Source organism: Mangifera indica, chromosome 16 (genome assembly GCF_011075055.1).
Source record: "Mangifera indica cultivar Alphonso chromosome 16, CATAS_Mindica_2.1, whole genome shotgun sequence".
NCBI lineage: Eukaryota > Viridiplantae > Streptophyta > Magnoliopsida > Sapindales > Anacardiaceae > Mangifera > Mangifera indica.
Window position 1 is genome coordinate 12,436,987 of NC_058152.1, and position 20,757 is coordinate 12,457,743.

The 20,757-nt window shown below is 30.9% G+C and overlaps 3 protein-coding genes across 5 annotated transcripts; 2 read left to right on the forward strand and 1 right to left on the reverse strand.

The window, feature by feature from the left end:
- Positions 1-660: 660 nt before the first annotated feature.
- Positions 661-2,116, forward strand: LOC123198994 (TMV resistance protein N-like). Its single transcript, XM_044613795.1, has 2 exons — positions 661-1,287; positions 1,768-2,116. Exons 1-2 carry the CDS (start codon positions 797-799, stop codon positions 2,114-2,116), a joined length of 840 nt encoding a protein of 279 aa, XP_044469730.1. The 5' UTR covers positions 661-796.
- A 2,201-nt stretch (positions 2,117-4,317) lies between these two features.
- Positions 4,318-7,787, reverse strand: LOC123198995 (probable LRR receptor-like serine/threonine-protein kinase At5g59680). The gene is made up of 2 exons (XM_044613796.1): positions 7,633-7,787; positions 4,318-4,663 (listed from the first exon to the last, which is right to left on the reverse strand). The coding sequence occupies exons 1-2, from the start codon at positions 7,785-7,787 to the stop codon at positions 4,318-4,320; spliced, it is 501 nt and encodes a 166-aa protein (XP_044469731.1).
- A 1,118-nt stretch (positions 7,788-8,905) lies between these two features.
- On the forward strand, positions 8,906-16,745 carry LOC123199222 (disease resistance protein Roq1-like). Of its 3 annotated transcripts, XM_044614152.1 has the most exons (4): positions 8,906-9,553; positions 11,772-12,803; positions 15,123-15,781; positions 16,400-16,465. In XM_044614152.1, the coding sequence occupies exons 2-4, from the start codon at positions 11,826-11,828 to the stop codon at positions 16,437-16,439; spliced, it is 1,677 nt and encodes a 558-aa protein (XP_044470087.1). In that variant the 5' UTR covers positions 8,906-9,553; positions 11,772-11,825; the 3' UTR covers positions 16,440-16,465. The 3 variants fall into 3 exon arrangements, 2 of the variants coding, with proteins under 2 accessions (XP_044470087.1, XP_044470088.1); XR_006498233.1 differs by lacking the exons at positions 11,772-12,803; positions 15,123-15,781 and adding an exon at positions 16,605-16,745 and having other exon boundaries at positions 16,400-16,476; XM_044614153.1 differs by lacking the exons at positions 11,772-12,803; positions 15,123-15,781; positions 16,400-16,465 and adding an exon at positions 9,949-11,101.
- The last annotated feature ends 4,012 nt before the right edge of the window (positions 16,746-20,757 follow it).

The window sequence follows — 20,757 nt, forward strand, 5'->3', positions numbered from 1 at the left end:
AAATCTAGACTATAATAGTATAACTTGATTAGGAAGGTACGTGGCATTGTTGCTTCTATTTTTATTTTGTTCTATATTCCCTTCTTTTTCTAATCTTCCAAGGTGGAAGGGAATATTTGCATCTACTTTCCCACCCCAAAACACATTTAAGTGAGAGTTCATCATCTCTTGCCATATGGTGGACCCAAAGATAAAATTTAATGGGATCAAGGTTGAATAAAAACAATTTATAAGGGATTCAATTAAAAAATAATGAAATCTAGGAAATGTCAAATAAAATTTTAGGAGCTATATTGATATTCTTTCTCTCTCTCTCTCTCTCTCTCTTTATATTTATATTAAATGTTGATATCAATTTTATAATTTTTAATAGAAAGAGTAAAATAGTCATTTAAAAAAACTTGCCAGATTCATTAATAAAAGGGTATGAAGGATGAGAATTTAATTAATTTTTATAACTTGAAGGGTGTAAATTTATCGTTTCTTTAAAACTTGGGTGGGACATATAATTTAGCCGAAAAACAATTAAAAAAGAAAAGGCAAGGCCACTTGCTCGAAAATAAAATGAAAGTAGAATCAAAAGACAGCCTAATGTTCACGGATGACAAAGACTAAAGACACGGCATATTTTCCGGGAAAACAGATAAAGCAAAAAAGAAAAAGGCTGGGCATCTTCCCAGAAAAGAGATGAGAGTGGAAATGTACAGGAAGAAAATATTAGATATTGTGGAATATAGTTCAATTACTCAATTAGCTTTCTTTGTTTATCCGAGGTGCCTCTCTTCCCTTGCAGTTAATGGCCTCTTCTTCTTCTTCTTCTTCTTCCATCACTCCTAAAATAGAGTATGAGGTTTTCCTTAGTTTCTGCGGTGTGGACACCCGGAAAAAGATTACCAGCCATCTATATGAAGCCTTTTGTCAGAAAAAAATTAAAACTTTCATCGATGATAATCTTATAAGAGGAGAAGAAATTTCTCCATCTCTCTTGACGGCAATTGAACATTCAAAGATCTCGGTTATCATTTTCTCTAAAGGCTACCCTGCCTCTAGATGGTGTCTCAAAGAACTTGAAGAGATAGTTAAATGTAAGAACAAGTATGATCAGATCGTAATACCGGTCTTCTATGAAGTAGATCCATCTAATGTCAGGAATCAAATGGGGGATTTTGGGATTGCATTTGGTGAGCTGGAAAAGCGTTTTATGGATGATTTGGAGATGTTGCAGAGATGGAGGACTGCTTTGAGGGATGCAGCCAACCTATCTGGTTTTGATTCAAAGAACTACAGGTAACATTAAATTTATTTATCTGCTTGAAAAGCGTAATATATGATATTTCTATTTCTATCCTTAATTATAATTGAAATCATATATTTGTAACCATAATCTATTTATAAATTTCTCTTTTGGATTATACCTAGCTAATTGTTGTCTAAATATGATGTCATTTAACAGATAATTACTGAGTAATTCATTTTTCCATGAATTGATTTTGACCATTGATAAGTTTTGTAAGTGTTTCGGATATGGAAGGTGATGATCTATTATATTTGAATCCAAAATTTTGTGCCACTGACTATTTAATTTTTTTTTAAATCAGAATTTGAGTTCACCTAGTGACACAGTTCTTTATTATGTCATGACACATTTTAAAATTTTTATTCAATGAACAGTCAAAAGAAACAGAACAGCATTGAAGTTATTCTATATTTCCTTATATCATTAGTTATCGTCTCATTTAGTGTCCTTTTTATCTTTTTACATTTTAGGAATGAAGCATCACTTGTAAATAATATTGTTGATGAAATTTTGAGAAGATTGGACTACGACTCCTCAATAATTCACACCAAGAACCTAGTTGGATTAGATTCATCAATTGAGGAGATTGAAAATTTATTATGTACAAAGGGTGTTTGCAAAGTAGGAATTTGGGGCATTAGGGGCATAGGTAAGACTACTCTTGCTACTGTTGTATTCAACAAAATCTTTGGACAGTTTGAAGTTTCTTATTTCATTGAAAATATTAGAGAAGAATTAGAGAAAAGCGGGGGATTAAATGACATGTCCCAAAAACTTAGTCATGCACTTTTAGGGGATATACATCCCAATATTTGGTAAACTCATAAACTTACAGCTCGACTTAATTAAAAATTAATAAGTTCTTAAAAGTTTTAAAATCTTATATTTATATTCTAAAAATCTAAATTCTTTATTTTGAACATAAAGGATATTTGGTAAATATATAAAATATGTAATTTAAATTAATAATTTAAAAAATAAAAGATTAACATATAATTTTTTACTCCAACCTTTCTTGAGCTTCATTTTAAAGTTAATCGAATTGAATTTAAATTTAACACTATTCAAGTCGTTTTAAATTTTTAATCACACCCTTAATCATGGAGTGTCTATAATTGCAATTGACATAAGCATGTTAGACCTATTTGATCTAGGTTTTAAAATATTACAAATTGATTGGTGGTAAATTAGTGGGTCAATTAAACAAATTTCTTCAATTTCTAAATAGATGCATTAAACCAAATGCTCTAATCATCTTCATATTTAGATGGAAAAATTAGAAAATGGTGATTAGAATTGTAGGACTTTTTAATTAATATTTTGGTGGTTAGTTAGTCGCCGTCACGGCCTACAACAACATGTGGGAGGGAGCACTACAGCCAACAAATATTCTCACGTTTTTAATGCGATTTCTTTTGTTATTACCGTAGTTGATTAGGTGTTTGCTCAGCGCCCAATGTTGTCCACCCACCCCATAAAAATCTTCCACCACTACCAGCCTATTAATATTCATATTCAAAATTCAATTATATATGGGTAACTTGAGATTAAATTTTAAAACATTAGGTGTCATTGTTACAATAATTCAACATGATGATCTTTATCTCAATATATTTTGGGCTAGGTGAGAGTAAATTTTAAAGCATTAGGTGCCATTGTCAAAACATTATGATGTTTATTTGCTTAAGGTTATGTTTTTGCTTAAAACTACTGATTTTACTTAAAAATAGTTGTTATCGAGTACCTTGTATCATCGAAAATATTAAATGAAACAGCTGGTAGAGATCTTCGGATCTACAATGGACATCAAACCATGGTATAATGTAATTCGTATCAATCTCATGTTAAATACAGTTTTAAGTAGGAAATTATCTTCGAACCGAGTTAGAGTATTTTGAATTATAGTTCAATCAAGTTAATCATGTTAATTCATAGTTATAACACCAGCATTAACGTGGATCAAGGGCTTCTTGCAAATGCTGAGTTTGTTGTATGCTATAAAAAATTATTTATTTTCTTGGTCTGATAGTTGGTCTAACTAATTGAATTAAAAAAACCCGAATTTAGCTTTTAATCGGGTCAAGTTTTAGTCTGATTATTAAAACATCGGGTTAAATATCGATAATTCATGTTAATCAAGAAGCACAATTCTCTCGAACACATTATTCTTCCTAAATAATAAAAATTTGTATACATTTTCTTGATTAGCTTGATAGTTTCCCTTCAAATATTTATTTTTATTTCAGGAAATTTAGAATTTTTTATATTAGTTTTCTTATATATATTGTATATAAATGCAACAGATATCATACTATAAAAAATTCTGTTGCAAATGCTATAAAAAATATGTATGTATGCCTTCATTAAATCAATTTATAATATTTTTTAACAACAAAACTATGTATACTTATTTTAAGTATATAAATACATACATATTTGATATCTGTTATCAAGTGATTAAGTAATTTTGAATTAAAGATAAAATAACATTGCTTATTTTTCAAAGGCTACAAAACTTATAATTATTAATAGATAAGTATTTAGATTTTTGAAAATTAGTAGTTCAAAATTAGTAGTTCAAAACTTATAATTATTAATAGATAATTATTAATATATCCCCTAAAAGTGCATGACTAAGTTTTTGGGACATGTCATTTAATCCCCCGCTTTTCTCTAATTCTTCTCTAATATTTTCAATGAAATAAGAAACTTCAAACTGTCCAAAGATTTTGTTGAATACAACAGTAGCAAGAGTAGTCTTACCTATGCCCCTAAAGATAAAATTTAATGGGATCAAGGTTGAATAAAAACAATTTATAAGGGATTCAATTAAAAAATAATGAAATATAAAAAATGTCAAATAAAATTTTAGGAGCTATATTGATATCCTTTCTCTCTCTCTCTCTTTATATTTATATTAAATATTGATATCGATTTTATAATTTTTAATAAAAAGAGTAAAATAGTCATTTAAAAAAACTTGCCAGATTCATTAGTAAAAGGGTATGAAGGATGAGAATTTAATTAATTTTTATAACTTGAAGGATGTAAATTTGTCGTTTCTTCAAAACTTGGATCACCACATGACTCATAGTTGGCCTCTGGATGGAAATTGGTGGCAAACATTCCATCGCTGTCTCCACAGCTTTCCAAACAGAACTTGTGTCAAAATTTCCTGCTAGCCAGGCATCGACAATGTTTCTTATATCCCCTCCTTCACCAAAGGGACTAAACCATTGAATTATATGAATGTTGTCAACATTGCCTATAATCACAACAGCAGTCCGGCTTGCCATCAGTTCCAAGAGTAAGACTCCAAAACCATACATGTCACTTTTCTCAGCTAGCCTGTTACATGCATAATACCTGCATAAACCAGAAGTAAATATATATATAAAGTTCTTTATATTCTAACAAAATGTAGAAAATGATGCTGTATTCCAATTAATACACCCTAAAATTTATCACTTCATTTTAATGATAATTATGATTATCATGCATATCCATTTGAGGTACACACACAGATACACACTCATATATGTCATCACGTGATTGAATGTTACTTTATTTTTAATTCAAAATCAACTAATCACATAATGACACATATTAGGTATGTACTAATTTATGTACCCAAAATGGGTATACACAATTTTGTTGTATTTAGTATCAGACATTCTAACGTGTAAAAATTAATATAGGAATTATATTTTTTTCTTTATTTTTCCACCATGGATTATTTTTTTTATTAATTTCCTTCTTTTTTTTTTTAATAATTGATGTGTATGCAATTTAATATCATCGGTTTAATCCCAAAAGAATAGTCTAATCTAAGTAAAATTTCTTTGTCATAAAAAATATTGAAAAATGTATTTAATGAAAACCTTTTGCCTCAAAATGTCATGTTGTCATGTTTCGGTGGTCAAGAAAATTAATTTATTAAGAAGCAAGGTGTATGTACGTAAATGAAAATTGAGTGTATATACTTGTGTGTGTGTGCATGTATGTATGTATGTATGTATTGATAATGCCATTAATTGTTATTATTTTGATTTATAATTCCCTTATATTGTGTGAAAATTTAATTCAATCTAATGGAATTACTTATCTTTTTGCATTTAAGGAAGCTTTGAGTATTTTTGGAGTAAGTTAGGCCAAAAAGATGAAAAACTGGAGCAGATCTATTAATATGGAAATTCCGTGATGCTGACTAGACGTGGGCACGTGAAAGACGAAAATAGAATGCGGAAATAAAATCTGGACGTCCAGATCAACTGCAAGGGTCCACTAAATATCAAGATTTGCTTCCTAAAAAAAAGGATAATTACCAGTTGGAAAAGAAGATTAATTGAGATGGATAATGAAGGATATTTTTGGAGGAAAGATATACATATCTTTTCCTTTCTTTTTGGGAAGATATGTATCACTTTGCTTAGTTGGATTAAGAGATTAGGATTGACTTTCAATTCCCAGATTTTTAGTAGGGAGATAATATATATACTTTTATTTTATTTGAGAATTAATTAACCATTGTAATTAGAGAATTAGAGAGCAAAATATGGTTTACAGTGGCTGAATAATTTCTCTTGGTTGAAGGGATCTGAAACCATGGAACTACAATGATTGTGAGATTTATTTTTGTTCTTTAATGCATCTTTTTGATTATTTGAGTATTGATTATCTTTCTGAATTATTTTTCATGATTGTGTTGATTGATTTCTAAGGTGCGCAATTAGTTTATCAATTAATATAATCTATTGCTAGTTTAGGTGTTGAATCCGTAATTGTTCAATCCATTTAATCGAAGTGGCAACTGGGTTTATAGTTTGCTGCGTCAGAAACTATAAATCCTAGAAAAATAATCAACTAGATTAAATGCAACGTCGTACGTTTGTGTTGTCTTGCTTCGTTGGTTTTTCTCATTCGTAATGCTATTGTTTAATTAAATTCGAGATCGTATCCGAATTATTAATCAATAAGGGTTAATTGAAATACATGTTTTTGGTTAACTAATCGTAAGGAAATACAGGTAAATTTAATACCACAACGAATATTTGAATAATTAATTTGATATTTTTGGTTTCGATGATCAATCGTAGTTCCAATGGTGGATGTGATCGAAGACCAAAGTTTGTTAAATTGATTTATTCTTTTTAGATTATTTTACTGAATTTTTATTTATTGTTTTTCATTATAATTTGCATTCACTTCAAAAAACTCCCTTTTATTTCTTTGTTTCGATTTATTTGTGATGACATACTAATCAAAGCTTTTTGAGGGAACGATCCCTACTTTCCTTTACTACATTTTTGTTGCAGAAATTTAGGATTTAATTTAGGTGTCAACGACAGCACGTGCCATGTATGTATAAAAGATTGCCTCATATGAAATTTGTTGACAAAATTAGGTTTTAGGATAGGCACATGCAATAATTTATAAGATCCAAAATGAAATGTATCTTAATCTACCAAAGATATCTAAGCACATTTCACAGTCCAACACATGAATTTATTAGCATTCGAAGGGTCATGTTTATTGCAATATAGACCACTCAACAATGTCGCCATGATCATAATTTATTAATATATTTGTCAAATTAAGCTATAGAAAGAAACCAACTAAGAGATAAGGAGAATATGCTTTTTAAAAAAAAAAAAAATTATTTCAATGAATTTATTTTGGACGGTTGCCTATAGGACACACTTTAGGCTTCATTTTGGTATGTATAAGTGCAAAATTCTCTATAAATACCAAAGTATTTAAACATTGAATATAAGACCTTTTCGTTCGGATAGTAATTTTACATAAATTAGGATCAAATGGTGTTTAATATTTCATATTAAATTATCCACTATAAGTGTAATAATTGGTTAAGATGTGAAATCTCACAAATAGACTTGAATATACAAACTAACGTTTTCTAATATGTTTGTATTAAAGAAAGTAACCCTTACGATAGATTGCTAGATTAGTAAATATAAAACTCAAAATCAAAGTACTTGTAATAAAAGTACTTGTAATAAGAGTTACTTAAATTTTTTACTCTCCATCCAATATTTAGCCATTGTCAAAACATTATGATGTTTATTTGCTTAAGGTTATATTTTACTTAAAACTACTGATTTTACCACAAAATGGTTTTAAATTTAGACCCTGCATCAATTGAGAACCACGAAAAACAAGATGCAGAAATAAAATCTCAATATATCTAAGCTATTAACAGTTAAATCAGACCATGTATCAATGAAATTCAATAGAAAATTAAACTACTGAAATTGCAAGCACATGTAAACATGAAATTTTAAAAATTTTACATCCACCCCCAATAAAAACTGTACTTGATGAGCAATCCCTCAGCCTCCTCGAAATCACCCATCTCAAACTCACTGTCTGCTCTCTTCTTCAACGCAAGCGCCTCCATGCTCTTATCCCCAAACCCACTAATTCCATACAGCTTCATCATTGCTTGAGTAGTTTTAGTTGATCTGACCATAACTCCACTAGGCAAAGCCAGGAAGTTGGGCCTAGTCCCGCATTGGTCGAAGCACCCACAATCTTTGTTCTTCTATCTAGTTATTAGTCACTCAAATGAAATGGAACAAGTTGACCGGTTGATTATATGCCAAATAGTCTTTTATGGAACCCATGTAAGGACATCTTAAAGAAAGAAGGCGAAGAAGAAGATAATAAAAGTACATTAATAACAAAAACCAAAGAAAGACGGAAGAATCCTCAAAGTCACTCCACTTGCTTCTCTTTTCATCATCTTTGACATACAATAAAGTCACTCCACATGTTTGATCAAAATATTATGATTTTACATTAAAAAATTAGGTAACAATTAAATATTCTCCAATAATAGAGGATGTTTCACATGATTTTTTTTTAATCAATGCAATTGTTAAATTCAACATGAATTACTTAATAATAATTTTTTTTAAGACCTTATTAACAAATAATTAATTCATATCATAAAATCTAGACTATAATAGTATAACTTGATTAGGAAGGTACATGGCATTGTTCCTTCTATTTTTATTTTGTTCTATATTCCCTTCTTTATCTAATCATCCAAGATGGAAGGGAATATTTGCATCTACTTTCCCACCCCAAAACACATTTAAGTGAGAGTTCATCATCTCTTGCCATATGGTGGACCCAAAGATAAAATTTAATGGGATCAAGTTGAATGAAAACAATTTATAAGGGATTCAATTAAAAAATAATGAAATATAAGAAATGTCAAATAAAATTTTAGGAGATATATTGATATCCTTTCTCTCTCTCTCTCTCTCTCTCTTTATATTTATATTAAATGTTGATATCAATTTTATAATTTTTAATAAAAAGAGTAAAATAGTCATTTAAAAAAACTTGTCAGATTCATTAATAAAAGGGTATGAAGGATGAGAATTTAATTAGTTTTTATAACTTGAAGGATGTAAATTTGTTGTTTCTTTAAAACTTGGGTGGGACATATCATTTGGCCGAAAAACAATTAAAAAAGAAAAGGCAAGGCCACTTGCTCGAAAATAAAATGAAAGTAGAATCAAAAGACAGCCTAATGTTCACTGATGACAAAGACTAAAGACATGCATATTTTCTGGGAAAAAAGATAAAGCAAAAAAGAAAAAGGCTGGGCATCTTCCCAGAAAAGAGATGAGAGTGGAAATGTACAGTAAGAAAATACTTAGATATTGTGGAATATAGTTCAATTACTCAATTAGCTTTCTTTGTTTATCCGAGGTGCCTCTCTTCCCTTGCAGTTAATGGCCTCTTCTTCTTCTTCTTCTTCTTCCATCACTCCTAAAATAGAGTATGAGGTTTTCCTTAGTTTCTGTGGTGTGGACACCCGGAAAAAGATTACCAGCCATCTATATGAAGCCTTTTGTCAGAAAAAAATTAAAACTTTCATTGATGATAATCTTATCAGAGGAGAAGAAATTTCTCCATCTCTCTTGAAGGCAATTGAACATTCAAAGATCTCGGTTATCATTTTCTCTAAAGGCTACCCTGCCTCTAGATGGTGTCTCAAAGAACTTGAAGAGATAGTTAAATGTAAGAACAAGTATGATCAGATCGTAATACCGGTCTTCTATGAAGTAGATCCATCTAATGTCAGGAATCAAACGGGGATTTTGGGATTGCATTTGGTGAGCTGGGAAAGCGTTTTATGGATGATTTGGAGATGTTGCAGAGATGGAGGACTGCTTTGAGGGATGCAGCCAACCTATCTGGTTTTGATTCAAAGAACTACAGGTAACATTAAATTTATTTATCTGCTTGAAAAGCGTAATATATGATATTTCTATTTCTATCCTTAATTTATAATTGAAGAAATCATATATTTGTAACCATAATCTGTTTATAAGTTTCTTTTTTGGATTATGCTGAGTAATTCATTTTTCCATGAATTGAATTTGACCATTGATAAGTTTTGTAAGTGTTTAGGATATGGAAGGTGATGATCTATTATATTTGAATCCAAAATTTTGTGCCACTGACTATTTAATTTTTTATGTCATGACACATTTTAAAAATTTTATTCAATGAACAGTCAAAAGAAACAGAATAGCATTGAAGTTATTCTATATTTTCTTACATCGTCATTTATCGTCTCATTTAGTGTCCTTTTTATCTTTTTTACATTTTAGGAATGAAGCATCACTTGTAAATAATATTGTTGATGAAATTTTGAGAAGATTGGACTACGACTCCTCAATAATTCACACCAATAACCTAGTTGGATTAGATTCATCAATTGAGGAGATTGAAAATTTATTATGTACAAAGGGTGTTTGCAAAATAGGAATTTGGGGCATTGGGGGCATAGGTAAGACTACTTTTGCTACCACTGTATTCAACAAAATCTTTGGAAAGTTTGAAGCTTCTTATTTCATTGAAAATATTAGAGAAGAATTAGAGAAAAGTAGGGGATTAAATGACATGCGCCAAAAACTCAGTCATGCACTTTTAGGGGATATACATCCCAATACTGGATTCATCTTCCCAAGAGAAAGACTTAGCCGTAAGAAAGTTCTGATTGTGTTTGATGATGTGACTGCAAATTTAAAACAAATGGATTTTTTAATGGAAGTTTTTGACTACTTGAATTCAGAAAGTCGGATAATCATAACGACAAGGGATAAACAAGTGCTAGCAAATTGTGGGGTGCATCATATACATGAGATGAAAGGATTATCTTTTGATAAAGCTTTTCAACTTTTTACCCAATATGCCTTTAGAGAAAGCAACCCAGCAGAAGATTACATCGGGCTATCAACAAGTGTAGTAGCATGTGTTGAAGGTCTTCCACTAGCTCTTAAAGTTTTAGGTTCCTTTCTATTTAAGCGAACAAAGAGAGAATGGGAAAGTGTGTTGAAAAACTTGAAAAGTATTAATACTTATGGGGATATTCAGAAGGTGCTAAAAGTAAGTTATGAAGGATTACATGATAGAGAAAAGGACATATTTTTGGATATTGCATGTTTCTTTAAAGGTTATAAAAGAGATCTTATAGAAGCAATCTTAAATGCTCGTGACTTGGACTCTCACATTTATATAAATGTTCTCATTGAAAGGTCTCTAATAATTACTTCATTTGACACTATAACAATGCATGATTTACTTGAAGAAATGGGTAGAGCAATTGTTCAGCAAGAATCAATTGATGATCCTGACAAACGTAGTCGGTTGTGGGATTATGAAGATATTTTTTCAGTATTGAAGTATAATACGGTAAGAGCCAAAACACTAATTTTTTATTTCTACTTTATACATGAGAAATAATAATATATAAATTTAATTGTTCTTGGGTAATAATGGCACATCTCTTACATTTCTTATATTTGCACTTTTTGAAAAGGAAAATTGAAAAGATAATATACATGATATTTCGGAGTAAATTACTCAAGAATTGATGTAATTAATCAAATTCAAACTGACTTTTAATCAATATATATTCTCTTGATTATCAGGGAACTAGAGCAATTCGAAGTATACGCTTGGATATGTCTAGAGTAGCAGAGTTGCATTTAAATCACAAAGCTTTCAACAACATGCAAAACCTACAATTTTTGGAATTTTATGGGTCCGAACCTGAAAATAAGGTGTTTGAATCTGATTCCTCTGCATTGTGCCATAACATAAGATTACTGAAAAAACATAGGTCCAAGGATGAAAGGAAGGTGCATGGTTTTGAGGTCCTTAAATTTAATTTCTCTGAGCTAAGGTACTTTTGTTGGGATAAATATCCTGCCAAATCATTGCCACCCAATTTTAATCCAAAGAACCTTGTCGCACTTTACATGCGCTATAGCAAAGTTAAAAAACTTTGGACTAGTAATCAAGTATATGTTAGCTTTTATATTGCTACATTCCCCCCCCCCCCCCCCCCCCCCCCCCCCCCCCTAAATTGTAAATATGTTTACGTTAAATATGTTGCTTTAATACATTTATTTTTATTTTTTTGTTGCAGAAACTTGTTAATTTGAAACATATTGATCTCAGTCACTCTAAGCGTCTATGCAGAATGCCAGATTTTTCACTTATCCCAAATCTTGAGAGCTTGATTCTGGAAGATTGTACAAATTTGCTTGAGAGTTTCTCATCTATTCATAATCTCCATAAACTTGTTATCCTAAATCTACGAGGCTGCAAAGGCTTTGATAATCTTCCAATCAGTGTTTATTGGAAATCTCTTCAAGAAGTTAATCTCTCCAATTGCTCAAATCTCAAGACAGTTCCATATCTCCCCTGTACAGTTGAAGAGTTATATCTGAATGGAACTTCAATAAAAGAATTGCTATCAATAGAGCATCTATATAGACTAGTAAAATTGAGTCTTAGAAAATGCTCAAGGCTTGAGAGGTTACCTGAGAGTATTCGTGAGTTGAAATCTCTTAAATGTCTTTATCTCTCGGGTTGTACCAAACTTAACAGATTGCCGAATGACCTGGGAACTTTAATGACCTTGGAGGAACTTGAACTAGAGGAAATTGCTTTAGCAAATATACCAACATTTGTAACAAGTTTGATCAACCTTAAGACATTGTCTTTTGCAAAATGTAAGATGCAAAACCGATCAAGTATCCCACTCATCCATTTATCAGTCTTCCAAAAGATGACAAAGCTAAACTTGGTTGATTGTTGCATCAAAGTTTTACCTAACAATATTGGTGAATTACTCTCATTAGAATATTTATATCTTGATCAAAACAAGTTTGAGAGCTTGCCTGTGAGCATCAAAGACCTTTCTAAGTTGCGAGAGCTTTATATAAGAAATTGTCAGAGTCTTAAATCTTTATCAGAGCTTCCAAGCAACTTACTACGTATGGAAGCAAAGAATTGCATATCTCTTGAATCAATATCAGGTTTACTAGCCATATTCCTAAGTATGCCGGATTCAATGGAAGGAATCGACTTCATCAATTGTTTCAAACTAAAATTTGATGTGACAGATGCTCTCTTAAATATTGAGAGAAATGCAGATGTGTGGTATCGCCTTATAGTAAGTCTATCTCTCTCACTTTCTTAGTTTTCTTATGATGTCAATTCTTATAAAATTTGAATCTTCAAAATTTATAATTCAAAAGACTGAATAATTAAATGAGTATACATATATTTCATATTAAAAGTAAAAGACGTATGGACTAAAATTTTTTATTTTGATAAAATTAACAAATAGACCTACCCTTGTAGTGTCTTGAATAAAGTGGTTCGGTTTTCTTCTTCCTGTTTGTGCTATAAGGAAAGTATGAGTTTTAAACAAAACTCACCGTTTTGATTTAATTACAATCAGATTCACCACTTTGCAACTCTGACACTTAAGTACCATTACAAACAAATCAACCACTTTGCACTTCTCACACTTTTATTCTCAGCATCTCCCCTTGAACATAACTCTCTCTTTTCTCAGCATCTCCCCTTAAACATAGCTTCATTAGTTAACTTACTTTTATTCTCAACATCTCCCCTTAAACATAACTCTTTTTATTTTTTCTTTGGCAAAAAGACTTTTTTTCTCTTAACTGACTAGCCAAAAAGACTAGCATACTTACTTTTTCTCTGGCAATCAAACAATTCATCACATGGTTGTGGTGATTCCAACGATCCTATCCTCCTTTCAAGATTCTTTTGGTCACTCTCTCTTTCTCTTTTGGTGGTTACTATTTGACTGTAAAAAATATGAGTGCAAAATAATGCACATCAAGCCTTATGCCTTTTTTTATTTTGCCTGTCAAACATGACACACAGTCGTATGTTCTCTACACATGCACGAGTGTGGCGTTACTCAATAAAGACAATTTTTGAATTGTTATGAAAGTCATCCTTATCTAGAAATTCAAATTTGTTGATTACGTGGGCGTGTGCTTTTTTTACTATCATTTTCATGTGCTTAATGTGAAATGACATTTTTGCCCTTCAAAGCATGGACAAACATCACCCTTGTAATGAACGACCATCCCTATTAGAGAACTTAATTCATAACAAGATTGAGAAAAGGATGAAAGTGTCTTTGGGCTTACCTATGGGTGTTGTACTCTGGGTGAAGAGGTGCCACCTTATCCAAGTTTTTTGCAGCTATTCCATCTACCTCAAAGAAATATTTAGCTTGCAAAAGCAAATTGTCAAGGTCCACTTCATTGAACTTAGAAATTCAAGCTTCATGGATCAACCTTAGAATGCCTTTTGGCTTAGTCTTGTCACTACCCTTTCCTCTATAAGATCTATTTACTTTTGGTTGGTGAAAATTTCAAACTAATGCTTGCTAAGGAGAGAATGAAGAAGACAATGAATAGTTAATTTTATTCTATTTTGAAAATTCGTTACACAACATCTTTTAACAATTTGTTTCCAAATTACAACTATTGCAAGTGACGCCATTTAGGGTCCATGTCAATTAAAATTCATAACAAAAACTGCATACAAAACTCACCTACCTCATCAACCATTAAATGCATGAACACTAGATGATTTGAGAGAAACCCAAATCTAATGAATGAAGAATGAAGATTTGGTGAAAGAGATAACAAAAAATCAAGAACAAGAATGGGATATGAAAACCTAATCAAACCTTCTACATTTTACATAACTTTTTCCCCTTTGTTATGAAATGATTAGTTTTGGTTTAAAGTCATCGTTTTACATTAATAACAAAAACCCATCATTTGTTTTAATGAGAAGACAAGTTCATCAATTTATGAAAACTTTTATAACACCATAATATTTATCACAATTACAAACAAATCTACCACTTTGCAGTTCTCACACTTTTATTCTCAATGTACTCTAAAATACAACTCCCTTTATTCTCAATGTCTCCCTTTAAACATAACTTCCTTAGTTGACTCACTTTTATTCTCAATATATCTTAACTTTAAATTATATTATACAAAATTACATTTAATATATGGTTTTTTAATTATATAATATTCTTATACATAAAATTTTACTATTGTTAATTAAATAATTAATATATTTAATTTTTTTATTTGATATAATGAAATGCTAGGTAGTCTTGATCAGGAACTTTAATTTGTGATAAATTCTAATGCATATAAAATGATAAAACATTACTTGATATTAAAATTATCTAATTAATAATAAAGAATAATCTAAGACAAAGTTGATAATTCAGTAATCAAAATATTTTCTATATGGAATTTTTACTCAGACTGCTGATTTATGAATATAAGAGTTTCATGCGACGTAATATTAAATATCTAGTATTATTCAAATGGGGCTAAATATGTGTGCATATATGTGTGTGTGTGTGTGTGTGTGTCTCAAAGCAATATAGAAACTTAAAGAAGTGATGGACATGCAGGACAACAAAACACGAGCGACAACTTCTCTTGCAAAAGCCTGCATATGTTACCCTGGAAGTGAAATTCCAAAGTGGTTTGCCTTACAAAGTAATACATCTTTCATAGAGTTTCCAGCTGGTTGGTTGAATGATAACTTAATTGGTTTTGGTTTGTGTGTTGTTGTATCATTACAAGACTATCAACAACTTAGAATTATCCGAGTTGGATTTAGTCTGGTTGTTAATGAAGAGATCATTTCCTCTGGCCGATTATTCATATCAGAAGGATTAAAGGGTGAGGTTATTGAATCAGATCATGTATTTGTAGGTTATGATTATAGTATCATGTCCTTGCAATTGCTTACACTTAATTTGAATAGCGAGGGTAGCATTGTGTTCTTTGTTGAACATGTAACTAAGAATGACAATGTTATATCCTTCGTTAATAAATGTGGAGTGACTTTTTTGTATGCCAAAGATGATGATTTGAGAAGAGATGTAAGAGTGGATAGAGACAAGAGATTGAAAACTATAAATTGCTCTATCAATGACTGTTTGAAGTGTTGTCTAAATTGTTGCGAGGAGCATGACCAATGGGGGAGTTTACAAGGATCGTACGAAATTTTAAATAGATGGTCTCCTCATTCAGAAATATACAAGCAATGGATGATACACGAACTGTAAGTTGAATTAAAAAAAATGTCCAAAACATTAGAAAAAATAAAAAACATTATTTATATACATACGTGTGTGTGTGTGTGTGTGTGTGTATTGTAAATTTTATGTCCTCAACACATACTGGTAAGTAGTAAGCATCTTCCTCATAGTTGTGCCCTAATAAAAAGTGGTTGCTTTGTCATTTCTTCTGTATGGTTAGTGGACTCAAATATTGAATTTAACCTGTCAAATCTTCTTTCAACTCTTTTCATTGACTTCTGTTCTTCCTTTAACTAATAATAATAAACATTTTGTAAGGCATCCTTTAATGGTTTCCTCTAGTTATTTCCCTTTCATTTGAAATATATGATTTATATGTTTAGCATGAAAAATGTCTTATATGTTTAAATTTGTTTATCAGGATTTTGTTAGAAACTCCATGTGTCAATAAAATTCACATAATCAAGATTTTTATTTTTATTTTTTTATTTTAGAGAGAATGGTTATACAGTGATCTCAACCCATAATCCATGGAAAATGGTCTTGTGTGGTTCAATTTGTCATATGGAGAAATTACATAAGGCTATGTTGTTATTGGTATTATTGTTATTATTGAAGGAAATATTCATTTTATTTTACAGAATATGTTCTGAGCTTAAGAAATATATTGTGTACAATTGAAGCTTGAAGGTTGAAATGTTCATACAGAAAAGGTGATGTAAGTACAAAATCCCTAAGCTCATAATATTAGGTCAAAACATGTTGATAAGATTCCCTTTATGTTCCCATATCCCTTTGTAACATGGTAAAGGGATAGCTGATGGTTGTGCAAATTTAATACAACAGGTATTGCTTTCAAAGGAAATTTTCTTCATTTCTAGGGCAGCTTGTTTTCCTAAGCTTGTTCTCCAATCTCGGAACCTTTTTTCTGTGGTATTCTTTATAGATGTTGTGGCTCCCTACATAACAGTTTAATGGTTTCAAGGTAAAGCTTACTTTATGTTGCCTTATGAACTACTCTGCTAACTTTCTGCAATTTACATTTGTGCTTTATGCTCTGTAGTTCTCTATTCCAAAATGTTGATGTGTCTTCTTTTCAATGCTACTCGATGTGCTTTCAGGTTGGCTTCATCTCAAGTAAGCAAGCTAATGATAGGTTGGCAACTAGGCGTGCAGATACAACTTCCTTGACTTTAATTTTGATGTTCTTTGGATTTTATTGCTTGGAATTGGGTCATTTTACGCACTACTAATTAATTATGTGTTAAGATGGTTATTGCCATGTGTTGCTGCTATTTGATTTTGTAGGCTATGAAATGATATTGGTTGTTGTTTAATTCTGCTGTAAACTTGCTATTATTCTTTGTTGAGAATAATACATTCACTGAAAATTAAGTTTGGTGTGGATGTATAAGTGCAAGAGAAATTCTGACCCCTTAAGTTAGGTTTTGGGGTGGGAAAGACCCAAAACCATATTAGGTTTCGGGGATAAAACCACATAAATATCATGCCTCATTGCGTGGTTTTTGATGTGCTGGAGTGAACTAGCAGTAGTTGGAAGCTGAGTTGGAATTTTAACATTGATGTGGCATAACGACAGCATTTTCCTGGTAACTATGATGTAATGCTTTTGTAATTAACTTGTGCTTTTGTAAAGTTGATAATTTTAGGTGTGTTAGGTAAAGGTTTGACACAAGTTAATATGTGTTAGTTTAAGTCAATGGCTATGCTTAAATCCATTTGAACAGTAACTGATTTTCTAACTTTTTGTAAGCTAAGTCATGTAATATTTATTCAGAAAAAGTAATGAAAAGAAGTAGAACTTTTCCAACAAAAACATTTTTAGCAGCAACATTAGCGTTTTCTCTTTTTTTCATTAAAAACTCATTGCATAAACTAAAACCAATAAACTGGTATCAAAGCTCTTTATTCTTATCAAAGGGCTTGTATAGCAGAGAAGAATGGTTGAAGAAAAACCAAAGTGCTATGAAAAAAACATCGAGTTCAGAGACAAGAAACGGATGGCATCAAGCAACTTCACTGGTGGTGCAGCTCCAGTTTTTTCTATAGAAAATTACCCCATATGGTCAGTTAAAATTAACGCCTACTTGAGAGCTTTTGACCTTTAGGATGCGATTAAGATAAGGAAGGAACCAGTTTCTTTCCCAGATAACCTAACAGTAAACCAAATCAAATACCATTAAAAGAAAGTTGCCAAAAGGTATATAAAACACTTTCTTGCATACATTCAGCTGTCATTGATGTGATTTTTGCAAGACTAATGACTTGTGAGACAACAAAAGAAGCTTGGGATAAGCTAAGATTGAAGTTTCATGGTAGTGACAGGTCAAAGCAAATGGAAATATTTAACTTGAAGAGGGAGTTTACATTGTTGAAAATGAAAGAGAGTGAAGCTGTGAAAGAGTATATTAACAGACTTATGAAAGTTGCCAATCAATTAGCATTGCTTGGTGAAGAGATAGCCAAAAGCAAGATAGTTGAGCAAGTTCTTGTGATCTTACCTGGGAAATTTAAGGCCAAAATTTCCTCTCTTGAAGACTTTAAGGGCATGACAAAAATGACCATTTAAGAGCTCTCAAACTTATTGAGCAAAGGAAAGCTTTCAAGAGCAGCAACAAAAGGAGCCTTAAAAGCAAGTAAAAAAGGAAGGCATCAAGTTGTATCAAGCTCTAATAAACAGCATTTCACAAAGAAAGAAAAGAAATAAGTTTATGACAATGAGCAAAAAGGTTAAAGAGGAAGATTTCCACCATGTCCTCATTACAAAAAACTAACCATGCAGAAAGACACTACTAGTTCAGACCTGGAATACAATGTAGAGTCTGCAAAGAATTTGGCCATATTGAAAAAGTTTGCAAAAATAAGGGAAAGTTTACTTAACAACAAGCTTAAGTGGTGGAAAGGCAATAATGAGAGGAACAACAACTGGAGGAGTAATTGTTCACTACAAGTTGTTATGAAGCTTAAGCATATTCACAAACTTAGTTGCTAAACAGTGGCTGCATAAACCATATGATAGCTAATGAGAGTCTTTTCCTCGATTCGAAGAAAAGCCATGTCTCTGCAGTAAAAATAGGAAATTGAAAGTTTGTTCAAGTGAAGAGCATAAGCACTATTACAATAAACACTCCATCAAGTATTGAAACCATTCATGATTTTTTTTTTAACCTAATATTGCACAAAATTTGTTGAGTATAGGACAAATGCTAGAGAAGAATTACTGTCTACAATTTTAAAATAAAATGTGTGTAATGTATGATCCAAATAGAGTGGAAGTGATGATTCTAGAGATGAAACAGAGAAGCTTTCCACTTGACTTGAATAAAACAAACACACAAGCTCTCACTAACTCAATTGATGAAACCATGTTATGGCACAAAAGGTTGGGGCATTATCATAATGCTAGACTTAGTCACTTACATAAAAGAGATAATGATGCATGAAATTGATGTAGTATGTGAGGCCTGCCAACTTGGCAAACAAACAAGGCTACCATTTCCAAAGAATGAAGCCTAGAGAGCTAAAGAAAAGTTAGCAATATCTGTTTATAGATGTCATATCACTCTAAAAGAATAAACCATAATGCAGTGAAATAGTAAACAAAATTTTAACAATAATGATATTCACCGTAAACATTACCAAGATCAAAATATTGGGCTACAATATGTATTCAAAGGTAAAGAAGGTGTGTGGAATTTAATTACTCATGTTTGGTGGCTCTTTCTCTTTGAAGTGAATTTGAGAAGTCTTTTGCTATTTAACCAAGGGTAAGACAACACCAAGTTATCCACACGGAGCAATAGGAGTAGTTAGAAAGAAAGAAGAGACTCTTCTTTTTCTAGAATGCATTGGCTAAGCGAGTATTTTGATTGAGTATCGATATGTATTAATAAATCACCAAAGACTTAGTCCATGTTGCATAACAACAAAATTCTATACACAAATAATGAACACAAACATATGCACAAACGTGAACATGCAACCATACGACTGAATGTTTTTAAATTAAAGATAAAATATTATTTAATTACATAATAATATATCATTATTTATGTAAAAGTTCATATTCATTATTTATACATATAATGCTATTCGTTGTATAAAGATGTGTCTATATAAACAAGATAAAACAACCATTTCAAATGATAGAACAGTCATTCCATCAAGAATACACATGTGCCAGTGGTACATCAATTGTATATTCGAGAGACACAATAGTTGTTCACATTTACGAGCATTTTCTTTTTCACCTTCATCTGTTTTCTGGAAAATGCCCTGTCTTTCACCTTTTCCACTTGGACTTTTTGACCCATGAGCATTAGACTGCCTTTTGATTTCTACTTTGCTTTTTTTTTTTGGGCAAACAAGTTGGCTGTCTTTTAATATTTTATTGATTTCGGCCAAATGACTACAGCCGAATTTTCACCTATTATATTAAAATTACACAATTGATATTAACACTTTATATAAATGTTAAATTATTAATATGTATTCATCATTTAAAAAAATTTATCACTTCAACTCTTAAAAATATCACAATTTTAACCAATTTTAAAATATTGCATACTCATGAGTCATACTCTTGCAAATTCACAACAAAAACTCTTTATCATAAACTCAGCAATTTCTCATTTGGTACCAATAACCATATTTGATAGAGAAGAAAAATGACAAAATCACAAAAATTAGATAGATCAAATTATCGCTTTTTTTTATTAAAGAGACAAATTAATTTTTGTTATTAAATAATTAAACTTGTTATCCCAAGCTTGATATTAAAAAAGTTAAATTTTAGTGAATAATTAGAAAATTGGCTACTTTACATTTTTAATCGAAGAACTCCTTGTAAAAGTATGATTCGTGCTATCATAATCCTTGTAAAGGTATGATATACTCTACAAACATAGTAAAGAAGCAGCGAATAAAATACAGAAAACTAGTTTGTTCTTCTTTTCTCATCTTTATGAAAATACTACTC